Source organism: Oncorhynchus nerka, linkage group LG20 (assembly GCF_034236695.1).
Source record: "Oncorhynchus nerka isolate Pitt River linkage group LG20, Oner_Uvic_2.0, whole genome shotgun sequence".
Classification (NCBI taxonomy): domain Eukaryota; kingdom Metazoa; phylum Chordata; class Actinopteri; order Salmoniformes; family Salmonidae; genus Oncorhynchus; species Oncorhynchus nerka.
The window spans coordinates 96,458,067-96,474,881 of NC_088415.1; the positions used below are offsets into that span (position 1 = coordinate 96,458,067).

Here is a 16,815-nt window from a genome sequence, read left to right on the forward strand (position 1 = left end):
GGAGGAGACAGAAGGACAGAGAGACAATATATTAATGTGATGGGAGGAGACAGAAGGACAGAGAGACAACATATTAATGTGATGGGAGGAGACAGAAGGACAGAGAGACAACATATTAATGTGATGGGAGGAGACAGAAGGACAGAGAGACAGACATATTAATGTGATGGGAGGAGACAGAAGGACAGAGAGACAGACATATTAATGTGATGGGAGGAGACAGAAGGACAGAGAGTGGTTTGTTTTGTCGTTAAGACTAGTTTCTTTCTCTTAGTAGGCTCTGTTTAATATTCTGCACTGTGTAGGTGTTACCTTCAGTACTGCTACAACTGTAGCAGGAGAGCTCACTCCCACCATGCTAGAGGTACGTCTGTACATCCTGGGACAGAGAGAAACACATCAACACAAACCTTACACACCACTCCCTGAGTGCTACACACCACTCCCTGAGTGTCTGTCTTTTAATGGTGCTATGAAGTAAAGGACAAATAAACTGTTGTCGTCATTGACTAGAGAGAACAGACTACAGTGGGTCTGGTTTGGGAACTCTGACATGTATTAGAATGGAACTACACCCAGCATATATGGACATGATTGTGTGTGTGTGTGTGTGTGTGTGTGTGTGTGTGTGTTCTCCTGAGGGATGGTTCTAATCCAGCCTAGTCAGGCGGTGATGAATGGACACACACATTACTGATATAGAGAGATATAGAGAGCTGTCAGCTCTATATCAGTACTGTGTGTTCAGACTGTCTCAGGGTGTACCGAGCTGTCAGCTCTATATCAGTACTGTGTGTTCAGACTGTCTCAGGGTGTACCGAGCTGTCAGCTCTATATCAGTACTGTGTGTTCAGACTGTCTCAGGGTGTACCGAGCTGTCACCTCTATATCAGTACTGTGTGTTCAGACTGTCTCTACATAGTGCTCTACCTATTCCCTACATAGTGCACTACTTTAGACCAGGGCCCTATTCCCTACATAGTGCTCTACCTTACACCAGGGCCCTATACCCTATATAGTGCACTACTTTAGACCAGACTCACCAGAGCGCTATGGTCCCTGGTCAAAAGGAGTGCACTATGTAGGGAATAGGGTGCCATTTGTGATACTAGAGGGTCTGGTGAGGTCTGCTTTATAAAAATACTACAGGGAAGCTAGAGGTGTGTGTGTGTGTGTGTAATTTCTCCTCACTGTGTGTATGTGTGTGTATGTGTGAGTAAGTTTACCTCTCTACGAAGATACCAGCCTGCACGGTGTGTACGATGCTCCTGAAGCGTGGTTTCTCCCTTACCTCTCTACGAAGATACCAGCCTGCACGGTGTGTACGATGCTCCTGAAGCGTGGTTTCTCCCTTACCTCTCTACGAAGATACCAGCCTGCACGGTGTGTACGATGCTCCTGAAGCATGGTTTCTCCCTTACCTCTCTACGAAGATACCAGCCTGCATGGCGTGTACGATGCTCCTGAAGCGTGGTTTCTCCCTTACCTCTCTACGAAGATACCAGCCTGCACGGTGTGTACGATGCTCCTGAAGCGTGGTTTCTCCCTTACCTCTCTACGAAGATACCAGCCTGCACGGCGTGTACGATGCTCCTGAAGCGTGGTTTCTCCTCGGTCTGCGGCAGCATCAAACCCATCTGACGGGTGAATGTAGAGGCCAACCAATCACGCACCTCTGAAGGCACATACTCTGATTGGATATCGCTGAGCTCTTCCTCTGTATCCACCAATCTCCTGGAGGGAGAGAGGGAGAGAGGGAGGAGGGAGAGAGGGAAAGAGGGAGGGAGGAGGGAGAAGGGTGGAGGGATAGAGGGAGGAGGGAGGGAGGGTGGAGGGAGGAGGGAAGAGGGATAGAGGGAGGAGGGAGGGAGGGTGGAGGGAGGAGGGACAGAGGGAGAGAGGGAGAGAGGGAGGAGGGAAGAGGGAGGAGGGAGAGAGGCAGGAAGGAGGAGGGAAGAGGGAGGAGGGAAGAGGGAAGAGGGTGGAGGGAGAGAGGGAGGAGGGAGGAGGGTGAAGGGTAGTTGACCTTTTTTATTTAACTTTTACTAGTCAGATGATATGGTGATAGATCAATCTAGAGGGTTTCAGTCAGTCAGATGATATGGTGATAGATCAATCTAGAGGGTTCAATATTTGGGGATGGGGGCACACTGGGAGGTTGGTGGAGCTAACTCCCCGTGCTCACGGCAAGGAGCGTGGTACTGGTCAGGCACCGTGTTATGTGGTAAAGCGCATGGTGTCTCCAGTGCACGTGCACAGCCCGGTGTGCTCGGGGCCAGCTCTCCGCAAGTGCCACACTAGAGTGGGCATCCAGCCAGGGAAAATTGTGCCAGCTTAGCGCTCTTGGTCTCCGGTGCGCCGTTTCGGCCCAGGGTATCCTGCGCCGGCTCTGTGCACTGTGTCTCAGGTGCGCTGTGACAGCTCAGTACGTCCTGTGCCTGCGCCCCGCACGTGCCGGGCTAAAGTGGGCATTCAGCCATGAGGAGCGGTGCAAGTTCTAAGCGACGGTCCCCAGTCCGAAGCCGCAAGCAACGGTCTCCAGTCCAGAGCCTGCAACGAGGGTCCCCAGTCCAGACCCTGCAACGAGGGTCTCCAGTCCAGACCCTGCAACGAGGGTCTCCAGTCCAGACCCTGCAACGAGGGTCCCCAGTCCAGAGCCTGCAACGAGGGTCTCCAGTCCAGACCCTGCAACGAGGGTCCCCAGTCCAGAGCCTGCAACGAGGGTCTCCAGTCCAGAGCCTGCAACGACGGTCTCCAGTCCAGACCCTGCAACGAGGGTCTCCAGTCCGGAGCCTGCAACGAGGGTCTCCAGTCCGGAGCCTGCAACGACGGTCTCCAGTCCGGACCCTGCAACGAGGGTCTCCAGTCCAGACCCTGCAACGAGGGTCTCCAGTCCAGACCCTGCAACGAGGGTCTCCAGTCCAGACCCTGCAACGAGGGTCTCCAGTCCGGAGCCTGCAACGAGGGTCTCCAGTCCAGACCCTGCAACGAGGGTCTCCAGTCCAGACCCTGCAACGAGGGTCTCCAGTCCGGAGCCTGCAACGAGGGTCTCCAGTCCGGACCCTGCAACGAGGGTCTCCAGTCCGGACCCTGCAACGAGGGTCTCCAGTCCGGAGCCTGCAACGAGGGTCTCCAGTCCGGAGCCTGCAACGAGGGTCTCCAGTCCAGACCCTGCAACGAGGGTCTCCAGTCCGGAGCCTGCAACGAGGGTCTCCAGTCCGGAGCCTGCAACGAGGGTCTCCAGTCCAGACCCTGCAACGAGGGTCTCCAGTCCGGAGCCTGCAACGAGGGTCTCCAGTCCGGAGCCTGCAACGAGGGTCTCCAGTCCAGACCCTGCAACGAGGGTCTCCAGTCCGGACCCTGCAACGAGGGTCTCCAGTCCGGACCCTGCAACGAGGGTCCCCAGTCCAGACCCTGCAACGAGGGTCTCCAGTCCAGACCCTGCAACGAGGGTCTCCAGTCCGGAGCCTGCAACGAGGGTCTCCAGTCCGGACCCTGCAACGAGGGTCTCCAGTCCGGAGCCTGCAACGAGGGTCTCCAGTCCGGAGCCTGCAACGAGGGTCTCCAGTCCGGACCCTGCAACGAGGGTCTCCAGTCCGGAGCCTGCAACGAGGGTCTCCAGTCCAGAGCCTGCAACGAGGGTCTCCAGTCCAGACCCTGCAACGAGGGTCTCCAGTCCAGACCCTGCAACGAGGGTCTCCAGTCCGGACCCTGCAACGAGGGTCTCCAGTCCAGACCCTGCAACGACGGTCTCCAGTCCAGACCCTGCAACGAGGGTCTCCAGTCCAGACCCTGCAACGAGGGTCTCCAGTCCGGAGCCTGCAACGAGGGTCTCCAGTCCAGACCCTGCAACGAGGGTCTCCAGTCCAGACCCTGCAACGAGGGTCTCCAGTCCGGACCCTGCAACGAGGGTCTCCAGTCCGGAGCCTGCAACGAGGGTCTCCAGTCCAGACCCTGCAACGAGGGTCTCCAGTCCGGACCCTGCAACGAGGGTCCCCAGTCCAGACCCTGCAACGAGGGTCTCCAGTCCAGACCCTGCAACGAGGGTCTCCAGTCCGGAGCCTGCAACGAGGGTCCCCAGTCCGGGGCCTGCAACGAGGGTCCCCAGTCCAGACCCTGCAACGAGGGTCTCCAGTCCAGACCCTGCAACGAGGGTCTCCAGTCCGGGCCTGCAACGAGGGTCCCCAGTCCAGACCCTGCAACGAGGGTCCCCAGTCCAGACCCTGCAACGAGGGTCTCCAGTCCAGACCCTGCAACGAGGGTCTCCAGTCCGGGGCCTGCAACGAGGGTCCCCAGTCCAGACCCTGCAACGAGGGTCCCCAGTCCGGAGCCTGCAACGAGGGTCTCCAGTCCAGACCCTGCAACGAGGGTCTCCAGTCCGGAGCCTGCAACGAGGGTCTCCAGTCCGGAGCCTGCAACGAGGGTCTCCAGTCCAGAGCCTGCAACGAGGGTCTCCAGTCCAGACCCTGCAACGAGGGTCTCCAGTCCGGAGCCTGCAGCCAGGGTCTCCAGTCCAGACCCTGCAACGAGGGTCTCCAGTCCGGACCCTGCAACGAGGGTCTCCAGTCCAGACCCTGCAACGACGGTCTCCAGTCCAGACTCTGCAACGAGGGTCTCCAGTCCGGGGCCTGCAACGAGGGTCTCCAGTCCAGACCCTGCAACGAGGGTCTCCAGTCCAGACCCTGCAACGAGGGTCTCCAGTCCAGACCCTGCAACGAGGGTCTCCAGTCCGGACCCTGCAACGAGGGTCTCCAGTCCAGACCCTGCAACGAGGGTCTCCAGTCCGGAGCCTGCAACGAGGGTCTCCAGTCCAGAGCCTGCAACGAGGGTCTCCAGTCCAGACCCTGCAACGAGGGTCTCCAGTCCAGACCCTGCAACGAGGGTCTCCAGTCCGGACCCTGCAACGAGGGTCTCCAGTCCAGACCCTGCAACGACGGTCTCCAGTCCAGACCCTGCAACGAGGGTCTCCAGTCCAGACCCTGCAACGAGGGTCTCCAGTCCGGAGCCTGCAACGAGGGTCTCCAGTCCAGACCCTGCAACGAGGGTCTCCAGTCCAGACCCTGCAACGAGGGTCTCCAGTCCGGACCCTGCAACGAGGGTCTCCAGTCCGGAGCCTGCAACGAGGGTCCCCAGTCCAGACCCTGCAACGAGGGTCTCCAGTCCAGACCCTGCAACGAGGGTCTCCAGTCCGGAGCCTGCAACGAGGGTCCCCAGTCCGGGGCCTGCAACGAGGGTCCCCAGTCCAGACCCTGCAACGAGGGTCTCCAGTCCAGACCCTGCAACGAGGGTCTCCAGTCCGGAGCCTGCAACGAGGGTCTCCAGTCCAGACCCTGCAACGAGGGTCTCCAGTCCAGACCCTGCAACGAGGGTCTCCAGTCCGGACCCTGCAACGAGGGTCTCCAGTCCGGAGCCTGCAACGAGGGTCTCCAGTCCGGACCCTGCAACGAGGGTCCCCAGTCCAGACCCTGCAACGAGGGTCTCCAGTCCAGACCCTGCAACGAGGGTCTCCAGTCCGGAGCCTGCAACGAGGGTCCCCAGTCCGGGGCCTGCAACGAGGGTCCCCAGTCCAGACCCTGCAACGAGGGTCTCCAGTCCAGACCCTGCAACGAGGGTCTCCAGTCCGGGGCCTGCAACGAGGGTCCCCAGTCCAGACCCTGCAACGAGGGTCCCCAGTCCAGACCCTGCAACGAGGGTCTCCAGTCCAGACCCTGCAACGAGGGTCTCCAGTCCGGGGCCTGCAACGAGGGTCCCCAGTCCAGACCCTGCAACGAGGGTCCCCAGTCCGGAGCCTGCAACGAGGGTCTCCAGTCCAGACCCTGCAACGAGGGTCTCCAGTCCGGAGCCTGCAACGAGGGTCTCCAGTCCGGAGCCTGCAACGAGGGTCTCCAGTCCAGAGCCTGCAACGAGGGTCTCCAGTCCAGACCCTGCAACGAGGGTCTCCAGTCCGGAGCCTGCAGCCAGGGTCTCCAGTCCAGACCCTGCAACGAGGGTCTCCAGTCCAGACCCTGCAACGAGGGTCTCCAGTCCAGACCCTGCAACGACGGTCTCCAGTCCAGACTCTGCAACGAGGGTCTCCAGTCCGGGGCCTGCAACGAGGGTCTCCAGTCCAGACCCTGCAACGAGGGTCTCCAGTCCAGACCCTGCAACGAGGGTCTCCAGTCCAGACCCTGCAACGAGGGTCTCCAGTCCGGACCCTGCAACGAGGGTCTCCAGTCCAGACCCTGCAACGAGGGTCTCCAGTCCGGACCCTGCAACGAGGGTCTCCAGTCCGGACCCTGCAACGAGGGTCTCCAGTCCGGACCCTGCAACGAGGGTCTCCAGTCCGGACCCTGCAACGAGGGTCCCCAGTCCAGACCCTGCAACGAGGGTCTCCAGTCCAGACCCTGCAACGAGGGTCTCCAGTCCGGAGCCTGCAACGAGGGTCCCCAGTCCGGGGCCTGCAACGAGGGTCCCCAGTCCAGACCCTGCAACGAGGGTCTCCAGTCCAGACCCTGCAACGAGGGTCTCCAGTCCGGGGCCTGCAACGAGGGTCCCCAGTCCAGACCCTGCAACGAGGGTCCCCAGTCCGGAGCCTGCAACGAGGGTCTCCAGTCCAGACCCTGCAACGAGGGTCTCCAGTCCGGAGCCTGCAACGAGGGTCTCCAGTCCGGAGCCTGAAACGAGGGTCTCCAGTCCAGAGCCTGCAACGAGGGTCTCCAGTCCAGACCCTGCAACGAGGGTCTCCAGTCCAGACCCTGCAACGAGGGTCTCCAGTCCGGAGCCTGCAGCGAGGGTCTCCAGTCCAGACCCTGCAACGAGGGTCTCCAGTCCAGACCCTGCAACGACGGTCTCCAGTCCAGACTCTGCAACGAGGGTCTCCAGTCCAGACCCTGCAACGAGGGTCTCCAGTCCGGGGCCTGCAACGAGGGTCTCCAGTCCAGACCCTGCAACGAGGGTCTCCAGTCCAGACCCTGCAACGAGGGTCTCCAGTCCAGACCCTGCAACGAGGGTCTCCAGTCCGGACCCTGCAACGAGGATCTCCAGTCCAGACCCTGCAACGAGGGTCTCCAGTCCAGACCCTACAACGAGGGTCTCCAGTCCAGACCCTGCAACGAGGGTCTCCAGTCCGGAGCCTGCAGCGAGGGTCTCCAGTCCAGACCCTGCAACGAGGGTCTCCAGTCCAGACCCTGCAACGAGGGTCTCCAGTCCAGACCCTGCAACGACGGTCTCCAGTCCAGACTCTGCAACGAGGGTCTCCAGTCCAGACCCTGCAACGAGGGTCTCCAGTCCGGGGCCTGCAACGAGGGTCTCCAGTCCAGACCCTGCAACGAGGGTCTCCAGTCCAGACCCTGCAACGAGGGTCTCCAGTCCAGACCCTGCAACGAGGGTCTCCAGTCCAGACCCTGCAACGAGGGTCTCCAGTCCGGGGCCTGCAACGAGGGTCTCCAGTCCAGACCCTGCAACGAGGGTCTCCAGTCCGGGGCCTGCAACGAGGGTCTGCAGTCCAGACCCTGCAACGAGGGTCTGCAGTCCAGACCCTGCAACGAGGGTCTCCAGTCCAGACCCTGCAACGAGGGTCTCCAGTCCAGACCCTGCAACGAGGGTCTCCAGTCCAGACCCTGCAACGAGGGTCTCCAGTCCAGACCCTGCAACGAGGGTCTCCAGTCCGGACCCTGCAACGAGGTTCTCCAGTCCGGAGCCTGCAACGAGGGTCTCCAGTCCGGAGCCTGCAACGAGGGTCTCAAGTCCGGGGCCTGCAACGAGGGTCTCCAGTCCAGACCCTGCAACGAGGGTCTCCAGTCCAGACCCTGCAACGAGGGTCTCCAGTCCAGACCCTGCAACGAGGGTCTCCAGTCCAGACCCTGCAACGACGGTCTCCAGTCCAAACCCTGCAACGAGGGTCTCCAGTCCGGAGCCTGCAACGAGGGTCTCCAGTCCGGACCCTGCAACGACGGTCTCCAGTCCGGACCCTGCAACGAGGGTCCCCAGTCCAGACCCTGCAACGAGGGTCTCCAGTCCGGGGCCTGCAACGAGGGTCTCCAGTCCGGGGCTTGCAACGAGGGTCCCCAGTCCGGGGCCTGCAACGAGGGTCTCCAGTCCGGAGCCTGCAACGAGGGTCCCCAGTCCGGGGCCTGCAGCGAGGGTCCCCAGTCCGGAGCCTGCAACGAGGGTCTCCAGTCCGGAGCCTGCAACGAGGGTCTCCAGTCCAGACCCTGCAACGAGGGTCTCCAGTCCAGACCCTGCAACGAGGGTCTCCAGTCCAGACCCTGTAACGAGGGTCTCCAGTCCAGACCCTGCAACGAGGGTCTCCAGTCCAGACCCTGCAACGAGGGTCTCCAGTCCAGACCCTGCAACGACGGTCTCCAGTCCAGACCCTGCATCGACGGTCCCCAGTCCGGGGCCTGCGGCGAGGGTCCCCAGTTTGAGGCCTGCGGCGAGGGTGCCCAGTCTGGGGCCTGCGGCGAGGGTCCCCAGTTTGAGGCCTGCGGCGAGGGTGCCCAGTCTGAGGCCTGCGGCGAGGGTCCCCAGTTTGAGGCCTGCGGCGAGGGTCCCCAGTCTGGGGCCTGCGGCGAGGGTCACCAGTTTGAGGCCTGCGGCGAGGGTCCCCAGTTTGAGGCCTGCGGCGAGGGTGCCCAGTCTGGGGCCTGCGGCGAGGGTGCCCAGTCTGGGGCCTGCAACGACGGTCTCCAGTCCGGAGCCTGCGGCGAGGGTCCCCAGTTTGAGGCCTGCGGCGAGGGTCCCCAGTTTGAGGCCTGCGGCGAGGGTCCCCAGTTTGAGGCCTGCGGCGAGGGTCCCCGCACCAGAGGCGCCACCAAAGTGGGGGGGAGCCAGAGGTGGAGCGGGTTCTGCGTCCTGCACCGGAGCCGCCACCAGGTTAGATGCCCACCCGGACCCGGCCGGAGTCCGCACCTTTGGGGAGGGGGGTACTGTCACGCCCTGAAGGTAGAGATCTTTTTATTCTCTATGTTTGGTTGGTCAGGGTGTGACTCGGATGGGAAACTCTATGTACTTTATTTCTTTGTTTTGGCCGGGTATGATTCTCAATCAGAGGCAGCTGTCGATCGTTGTCTCTGATTGAGAATCATACTTAGGTAGCCTGTTTTCCCCATGTCGGTTGTCTCTGATTGAGAATCATACTTAGGTAGCCTGTTTTCCCCATGTCGGTTGTCTCTGATTGAGAATCATACTTAGGTAGCCTGTTTTCCCCATGTTAGTTTTCTCTGATTGAGAATCATACTTAGGCAGCCTGGTTGTCTCTGATTGAGAATCATACTTAGGTAGCCTGTTTTACCCATGTCGGTTGTCTCTGATTGAGAATCATACTTAGGTAGCCTGTTTTCCCCATGTCGGTTGTCTCTGATTGAGAATCATACTTAGGTAGCCTGTTTTCCCCATGTCGGTTGTCTCTGATTGAGAATCATACTTAGGTAGCCTGTTTTCCCCATGTTAGTTTTCTCTGATTGAGAATCATACTTAGGCAGCCTGGTTGTCTCTGATTGAGAATCATACTTAGGCAGCCTGTTTTCCCCATGTCGGTTGTCTCTGATTGAGAATCATACTTAGGTAGCCTGTTTTCCCCATGTCGGTTGTCTCTGATTGAGAATCATACTTAGGTAGCCTGTTTTCCCCATGTCGGTTGTCTCTGATTGAGAATCATACTTAGGTAGCCTGTTTTCCCCATGTTAGTTTTCTCTGATTGAGAATCATACTTAGGCAGCCTGGTTGTCTCTGATTGAGAATCATACTTAGGTAGCCTGTTTTCCCCATGTCGGTTGTCTCTGATTGAGAATCATACTTAGGTAGCCTGTTTTCCCCATGTTAGTTTTCTCTGATTGAGAATCATACTTAGGCAGCCTGGTTGTCTCTGATTGAGAATCATACTTAGGTAGCCTGTTTTCCCCATGTCGGTTGTCTCTGATTGAGAATCATACTTAGGTAGCCTGGTTGTCTCTGATTGAGAACCATACTTAGGTAGCCTGTTTTCCCCATGTCGGTTGTCTCTGATTGAGAATCATACTTAGGTAGCCTGTTTTCCCCATGTTGGTTGTCTCTGATTGAGAATCATACTTAGGTAGCCTGTTTTCCCCATGTCGGTTGTCTCTGATTGAGAATCATACTTAGGTAGCCTGGTTGTCTCTGATTGAGAATCATACTTAGGTAGCCTGTTTTCCCCATGTCGGTTGTCTCTGATTGAGAATCATACTTAGGTAGCCTGGTTGTCTCTGATTGAGAATCATACTTAGGCAGCCTGTTTTCCCCATGTTGGTTGTGGGTGATTGAGAATCATACTTAGGTAGCCTGTTTACCTCATGTTGGTTATCTCTGATTGAGAATCATACTTAGGTAGCCTGGTTGTCTCTGATTGAGAATCATATTTAGGCAGCCTGTTTTCCCCATGTTGGTTATCTCTGATTGAGAATCATACTTAAGTAGCCTGGTTGTCTCTGATTGAGAATCATACTTAGGTAGCCTGTTTGCCTCTGTCTGTGTTTGCTCCATACGGGACTGTGTCGGTTTCCATTTATTCTCTTATTCTTTTGTTTTCTGTGTTATATTTCATTAAAATTATATTATGGACACGTACCACGCTGCGCATTGGTCCGATCCTTCCTACTCCTCCTCGGAAGAGGAGGAAGAAAACCGTTACAACATGCTCAATAATTTGACAAATATTAAATCGATATCACTCTTTCATACACTAGCTATAATTTTTTGTATTCCCTCTGGATAAAGGCACAAGCAAACCGCAAGCTAAAAGCACTGTAACTGGTAGCTTAGCAACAATAATCATTTTATCTGCTGTGGAATTCCATTTTTTTTTTATTTGGGCGCCACAAATGAGCGTGTAAATCGTGCGGTCAAACTGACGACTGGAGAAACAAATAAGTGAGAAGATGTTAAGAAAAAATCTCAAAGAGTTTAACGCTAAAGTGAGTCGCTAATTTGAGATGTTTTATTTATCTAAGTAACTAGACACAAAAACATGAGCTAATTTGGCCAGCAGCCAGTAGGGCTAGCTAGCTTGCTAGGCTTGATTTGGGGGTAAAAGCTAAATGGTAGCTATCCTAGCTAGCTAAAGAAATGATGAAATTGCCTTTCCTACAGGGAAAAACATGTTTACCCCCTATCAAGCCTCAAGGTGACAGCTAACGTTTTAAAAACGTTTAGGCATATTTTGTATTACTGGTTCATATAAGTTAGCCAGCAACGTTTGTTTTCTGTTAAATAAATAAAACACCAGAAAACAGGTGATTGGAGCTCTAGATTGTCTACACTGCATTTTTGTTTGTTTTTTTACAGAAAAAGCAGAGATGTGCTTTGGAAATAGCAACTTGGATTAAATATGAGGATGTTTGTCTTTCCGGGCCTTGTAGCCTATTACTGAGTATGGTGCTGAAGGCTCAGATATGTCACCTTCAGTCAGTATGGTGCTGTAGGCTCAGATATGTCACCTTCAGTATGGTGCTATAGGCTCAGATATGTTACCTTCAGTCAGTATGGTGCTGTAGGCTCAGATATGTCACCTTCAGTATGGTGCTGTAGGCTCAGATATGTCACCTTCAGTATGGTGCTGTAGGCTCAGAAATGTTACCTTCATGTGAAGAAGCACCATGATTTTCCGCGCCTAAACTGGTCAAGTTTAGCCACTGGACATTTCATGATTCGGATTTAACCCATTTTCGACATATAAAGATGAATATTATATATCATGTAAGGATATCTTTTGAAATATATATATATATACATAAACGACCAGGTAATGACTACAGATAAGATACATTTCCGACCGTATGTGGATCCGTTCCTGAGTATCAAGGCCTAGATATGTCAACATGTAGGTGTGGCAGGTTTAGCGGTTAGAGCGTTGGGCCAGTAACCAAAAGTTTGCAAGATCGAATCCCAGAGCTGACAAGGTGGAAATCTATTGTTCTGCCCCTGAACAAGGCAGTTTACCCACTTTTCCTAGGCCATCATTGAAAATAAGAATTTGTTCTTAACTGACTTGCCTAGTTAATTACAGGTAAAAAAAATATATATATGGACACATACCCTTTCTGGTGATCGACTTGCGGCGCCGACAGAGATGGCCGCTTCGCTTCGCGTTCCTAGGAAACTATGCAGTATTTTGGTTTTGAATGTGTTATTTCTTACATTGTTACCACCAGAAAATATGAGGTTTTATCTTAAGGCTTATTACATACAGTCGGGAGGAACTATTGGATATAAGAGCAACGTCAACTCACCAACATTACGACCAGGAATACAACTTTCCCGAAGCGGATCCTCTGTTTGGTCACCCAGGACAATGGATCGGATCCCAGCAGGCGACCCAAAACAACAGCGCCGCAGAAGGGCAGACAGAGCGGTCTTCTGGTCAGGCTCGGGAGACGGGCACATCGCGCACCACTCCCGAGTATATTACTCGCCAATGTCCAGTCTCTTGACAACAAGGTAGACGAAATCCGAGCAAGGGTTGCCTTCCAGAGAGACATCAGAGATTGTAACATTCTTTGTTTCACGGGAACATGGCTCTCTCGGGATATGTTATCAGAGTCGGCACAGCCACCTGGCTTCTTCACGCATCGAGCCGAAAGAAACAAACATCTCTCTGGTAAGTAGAAGGGCGGGGGTGTATGCACTATGATTAATGAGACGTGGTGTGATCAGAACAACATACAGGAACTCAAGTCCTTTTGTTCACCTGACCTAGAATTCCTTACAATCAAATGCCGAACGCATTATCTACCAAGAGAATTCTCTTCGATCATAATCACAGTAGTGTATATCCCGCCCCAAGCAGACGAATCGATGGCACCTGAAAGAACTTCATTGGACTTTATATAAACTGGAAAACACATCCTGAAGCTGCATTTATTGTAGCCGGGGATTTTAACAAGGCTAATCTGAAAACAAGGCTGAAAACAAGGCTCTCCAAATGTTATCAGCATATCGAATGAGCGACCTGGGCTAGCAAAACCCTGGATCATTGTTATTCTAACTTCCGCGACGCGGAAGACGAGTCAAGGACCATTGAGAGACGAGTCAAGGACCATATCACCTCCACCCTACCTGACATCCTAGACCCACTCCAATTTGCTTAGCTACCCAATAGGTCCGCAGACGACGCAATCACACTGCACACTGCCCTAACCCATCTGGACAAGAGGAATACCTATGTAAGAATGCTGTTCATCGACTACAGCTCAGCATTTAACACCATAGTACCCTCCAAACTTGTCATCAAGTTCGAGACCCTGGGTATCGACTCCGCCCTGTGCAACTGGGTCCTGGACTTCTTGGTGGGCCACTCCCAGGTGGTGAGGGTAGGTAACAACATCTCCACCCCACTGCTCCTCAACACTGGGGTCCCACAAGAGTGCGTTCTCAGCCCTCTCCTGTACTCCCTGTTCACCCATGACTGCGTGGCCATGCACGCCTCCAACGCAATCATCAAGTTTGCGAACAGTGGTAGGCTTGATTACCAACAACGACGAGACGGCCTACAGGGAGGAGGTGAGGGCCCTCGGAGTGTGGTGTCAGGAAAATAACCTCACACTCAATGTCAACAAAACAAAGGAGATGATAGTGGACTTCAGGAAACAACAGAGAGAGCAGCCCCCTATCCACATCGAGTAGTGGAGAAGGTGGAATGTTTTGAGTTCCTCGGTATACACATCACGGACAAACTGAAATGGTCCACCCACACAGACAGTGTGGTGAAAAAGGTGCAGCAGTGCCTCTTCAACCTCAGGAGGCTGAAGATATTTGGCTTGTCACGAAAAACACTCACAAACTTTTACAGATGCACAATCGAGAGCATCCTGTCGGGCTGTATCACCGCCTGGTACGGCAACTGCTCCACCCACAACCATAAGGCTCTCCAGAGGGTAGTGAGGTCTGCACAACGCATCACCGGGGGCAAACTACCTGCTCTCCAGGACACCTACACCACCCGATGTCACAGGAAGGCCAAAAAGATCATCAAGGACAACAACCACCCGAGCCACTGCCTGTTCACCCCGCTATCATCCAGAAGGCGAGGTCAGTACAGGTGCATCAAAGCTGGGACCGAGAGACTGAAAAACAGCTTCTATCTCAAGGCCATCAGACTGTTAAACAGCCACCACTAACATTGAATGGCTGCTGCCAACATACTGACTCAACTCTAGCCACTTTAATAATGGAAAAATTGATGTAATAAATGTATCACTAGCCACTTTATATGTTTACATACCCTACATTACTCATCTCATATGTATATACTGTACTCTGTACCATCTACTGCATCTTGCCTATGCCGTTCGGCCATCGCTCATTCATGTATTTTTATGTACATAGGCTGTTAGTTTAGATGTCCGCAGGAGACTGAGGTGTGTGCGAGTTGGTACGTGTGTGTGAGAGGTTAATTAACGTTACTGTATAGTAGTGTGTACCTGGTCTCCTCTATATAAACTGACTCCAGAACAGTGTGTATAGTAGTGTGTACCTGGTCTCTATATAAACTGACTCCAGAACAGTGTGTATAGTAGTGTGTACCTGGTCTCCTCTATATAAACTGACTCCAGAACAGTGTGTGTAGTAGTGTGTACCTGGTCTTCTCTATATAAACTGACTCCAGAACAGTGGCAGCATACTCCAGGTTCTTCTTGAGGTCCACCAGAGACACCTCTCCTCTCTCCAGCTGTTTCAGCAGACATCTCAACCTACAGGAGGACAGGATCGACATTACCATTACAACATTATCCTCTCCTCTCTCCAGCTGTTTCAGCAGACATCTCAACCTACAGGAGGACAGGATCGACATTACCATTACAACACAGAGACAACATTATCCTCTCCTCCCTCTCCAGCAGCTTCAGCAGACATCTTAAATTACCAGAAGACAGAGAAACAACATAAATATTGGGATAGGGGCTGGGGGATTGGGGGATAGGGGGCTGGGAGGATTGGGGGCTGGGAGGGATAAAGGGGGCTGGGAGGGCTGGGGGGTAAAGGGATGGGAGGTCTGGGGGATAGGGGCTGGGGGATAGGGGCTGGGGGGGATAGGCGGCTGGGGGGCAGGGGGGGGATAGGGGGCTGGGGGATAGGGGCTGGGAGGGCTGGGGGATTGGGGGCGTCACAGAGACTGACATTCTATGAACAAAGACTCAAACAGATCCACTGATAAACACTAGTTGTGTTTGAGCCAATCAGAATCAATCCACAAGTTGTGTTTGAGCCAATCAGAATCAATCCACTGATAAACATTAGTTGTGTTTGAGCCAATCAGAATCAATCCACTGATAAATACTAGTTGCTATGGACATCGTAAAACAGCAAGGGGAAGGGGTTCTGTAAGTCAAAATACAGCCCTGTAGCAGATTAATGTGTGTGTTTCTATGTGTGTGTTTCTATGTGTGTGTTTCTGTGTGTGTGTTTCTATGTGTGTGTTTCTATGTGTGTGTTTCTGTGTGTGTTTCTATGTGTGTGTTTCTGTGTGTGTGTTTCTATGTGTGTGTTATTATGTGTGTGTATCTGTGTGTGTGTTTCTATGTGTGTGTATCTGTGGGTGTTTCTATGTGTGTGTATCTGTGGGTGTATCTGTGGGTGTTTCTGTGTGTGTTTCTATGTGTGTGTTATTATGTGGGTGTATCTGTGGGTGTATCTGTGGGTGTATCTGTGGGTGTATCTGTGGGTGTATCTGTGTGTGTATCTGTGGGTGTTATTATGTGTGTGTATCTGTGTGTGTATCTGTGTGTGTTTCTATGTGTGTGTTATTATGTGTGTGTATCTGTGGGTGTTATTATGTGTATGTGTGTGTGCGTGTTGAGAAGAGTCAGACAGACAAGAGAATGTCCTGCCATCCAGACGAGAGAATGTCCTGCCATCCAGACGAGAGAATGTCCTGCCATCCAGACGAGAGAATGTCCTGCCATCCAGACGAGAGAATGTCCTGCCATCCAGACGAGAGAATGTCCTGCCATCCAGACGAGAGAATGTCCTGACATCCAGACGAGAGAATGTCCTGCCATCCAGACGAGAGAATGTCCTGACATCCAGACAAGAGAATGTCCTGCCATCCAGACAAGAGAATGTCCTGCCATCCAGACAAGAGAATGTCCTGACATCCAGACAAGAGAATGTCCTGACATCCAGACTGAATATACCTCTCATACCTCTAAACAGACAGTTTAAAGCTGCATCACAATAACTTTCAGTTAACATGGTCCTCTAGATTAGAGGTCGACTGATTATGATTTTTCAATGCCGATACCACGACCGATTATTGGAGGACCAAAAAACCCCGATACCGATTATTGGAGGACCCCCCCAAAAAAAACGATACCGATTATTGGAGGACCCCAAAAAAAACCGATACCGATTATTGGAGGGCCCCAAAAAACCCGATACCGATTATTGGAGGCCCCCCAAAAAAAAACGATACCGATTATTGGAGGACCCCAAAAAAAAACGATACCGATTATTGGAGGGCCCCAAAAAAAAAACGATACCGATTATTGGAGGACCCCAAAAAAAAAAACGATACCGATTATTGGAGGGCCCCAAAAAAAAACGATACCGATTAATCGGCCGATTTAAAAAAATAAATTAAAAAATCTATTTGTAATAATGACAATTACAACAATACTGAATGAACACTTATTTTAACTTAATATAATACATCAATAAAATCTATTTAGCCTCAAATAGTGCCTAGTTAAATAAAGATTAAATAAAGGTGTAAAAAAATAATTATAATGTAAATCGGTAAACCGGTGTCCAAAAATACAGATTTGCAAATTGTTATGAAAACTTGAAATCGGCCATTCCAATTAATCGGTCGACCTCTACTCT

General features: G+C 53.3%; 1 protein-coding gene across 1 annotated transcript in view; it reads right to left on the bottom strand.

Annotated features, from left to right (window-relative positions):
- The window catches only part of LOC115121991 (dual specificity calcium/calmodulin-dependent 3',5'-cyclic nucleotide phosphodiesterase 1A-like), a 115,535-nt gene that overhangs the window by 91,648 nt on the left and 7,072 nt on the right, over positions 1-16,815 (bottom strand). Inside the window, exons 2-4 of the mRNA XM_065006018.1 lie at positions 14,571-14,684; positions 1,552-1,734; positions 313-379 (exon numbers count right to left, since the gene is read on the bottom strand). Coding sequence (XP_064862090.1) covers positions 313-379; positions 1,552-1,734; positions 14,571-14,684 — 364 coding nt within the window. The remainder of the gene's footprint in view (positions 1-312; positions 380-1,551; positions 1,735-14,570; positions 14,685-16,815) is intronic.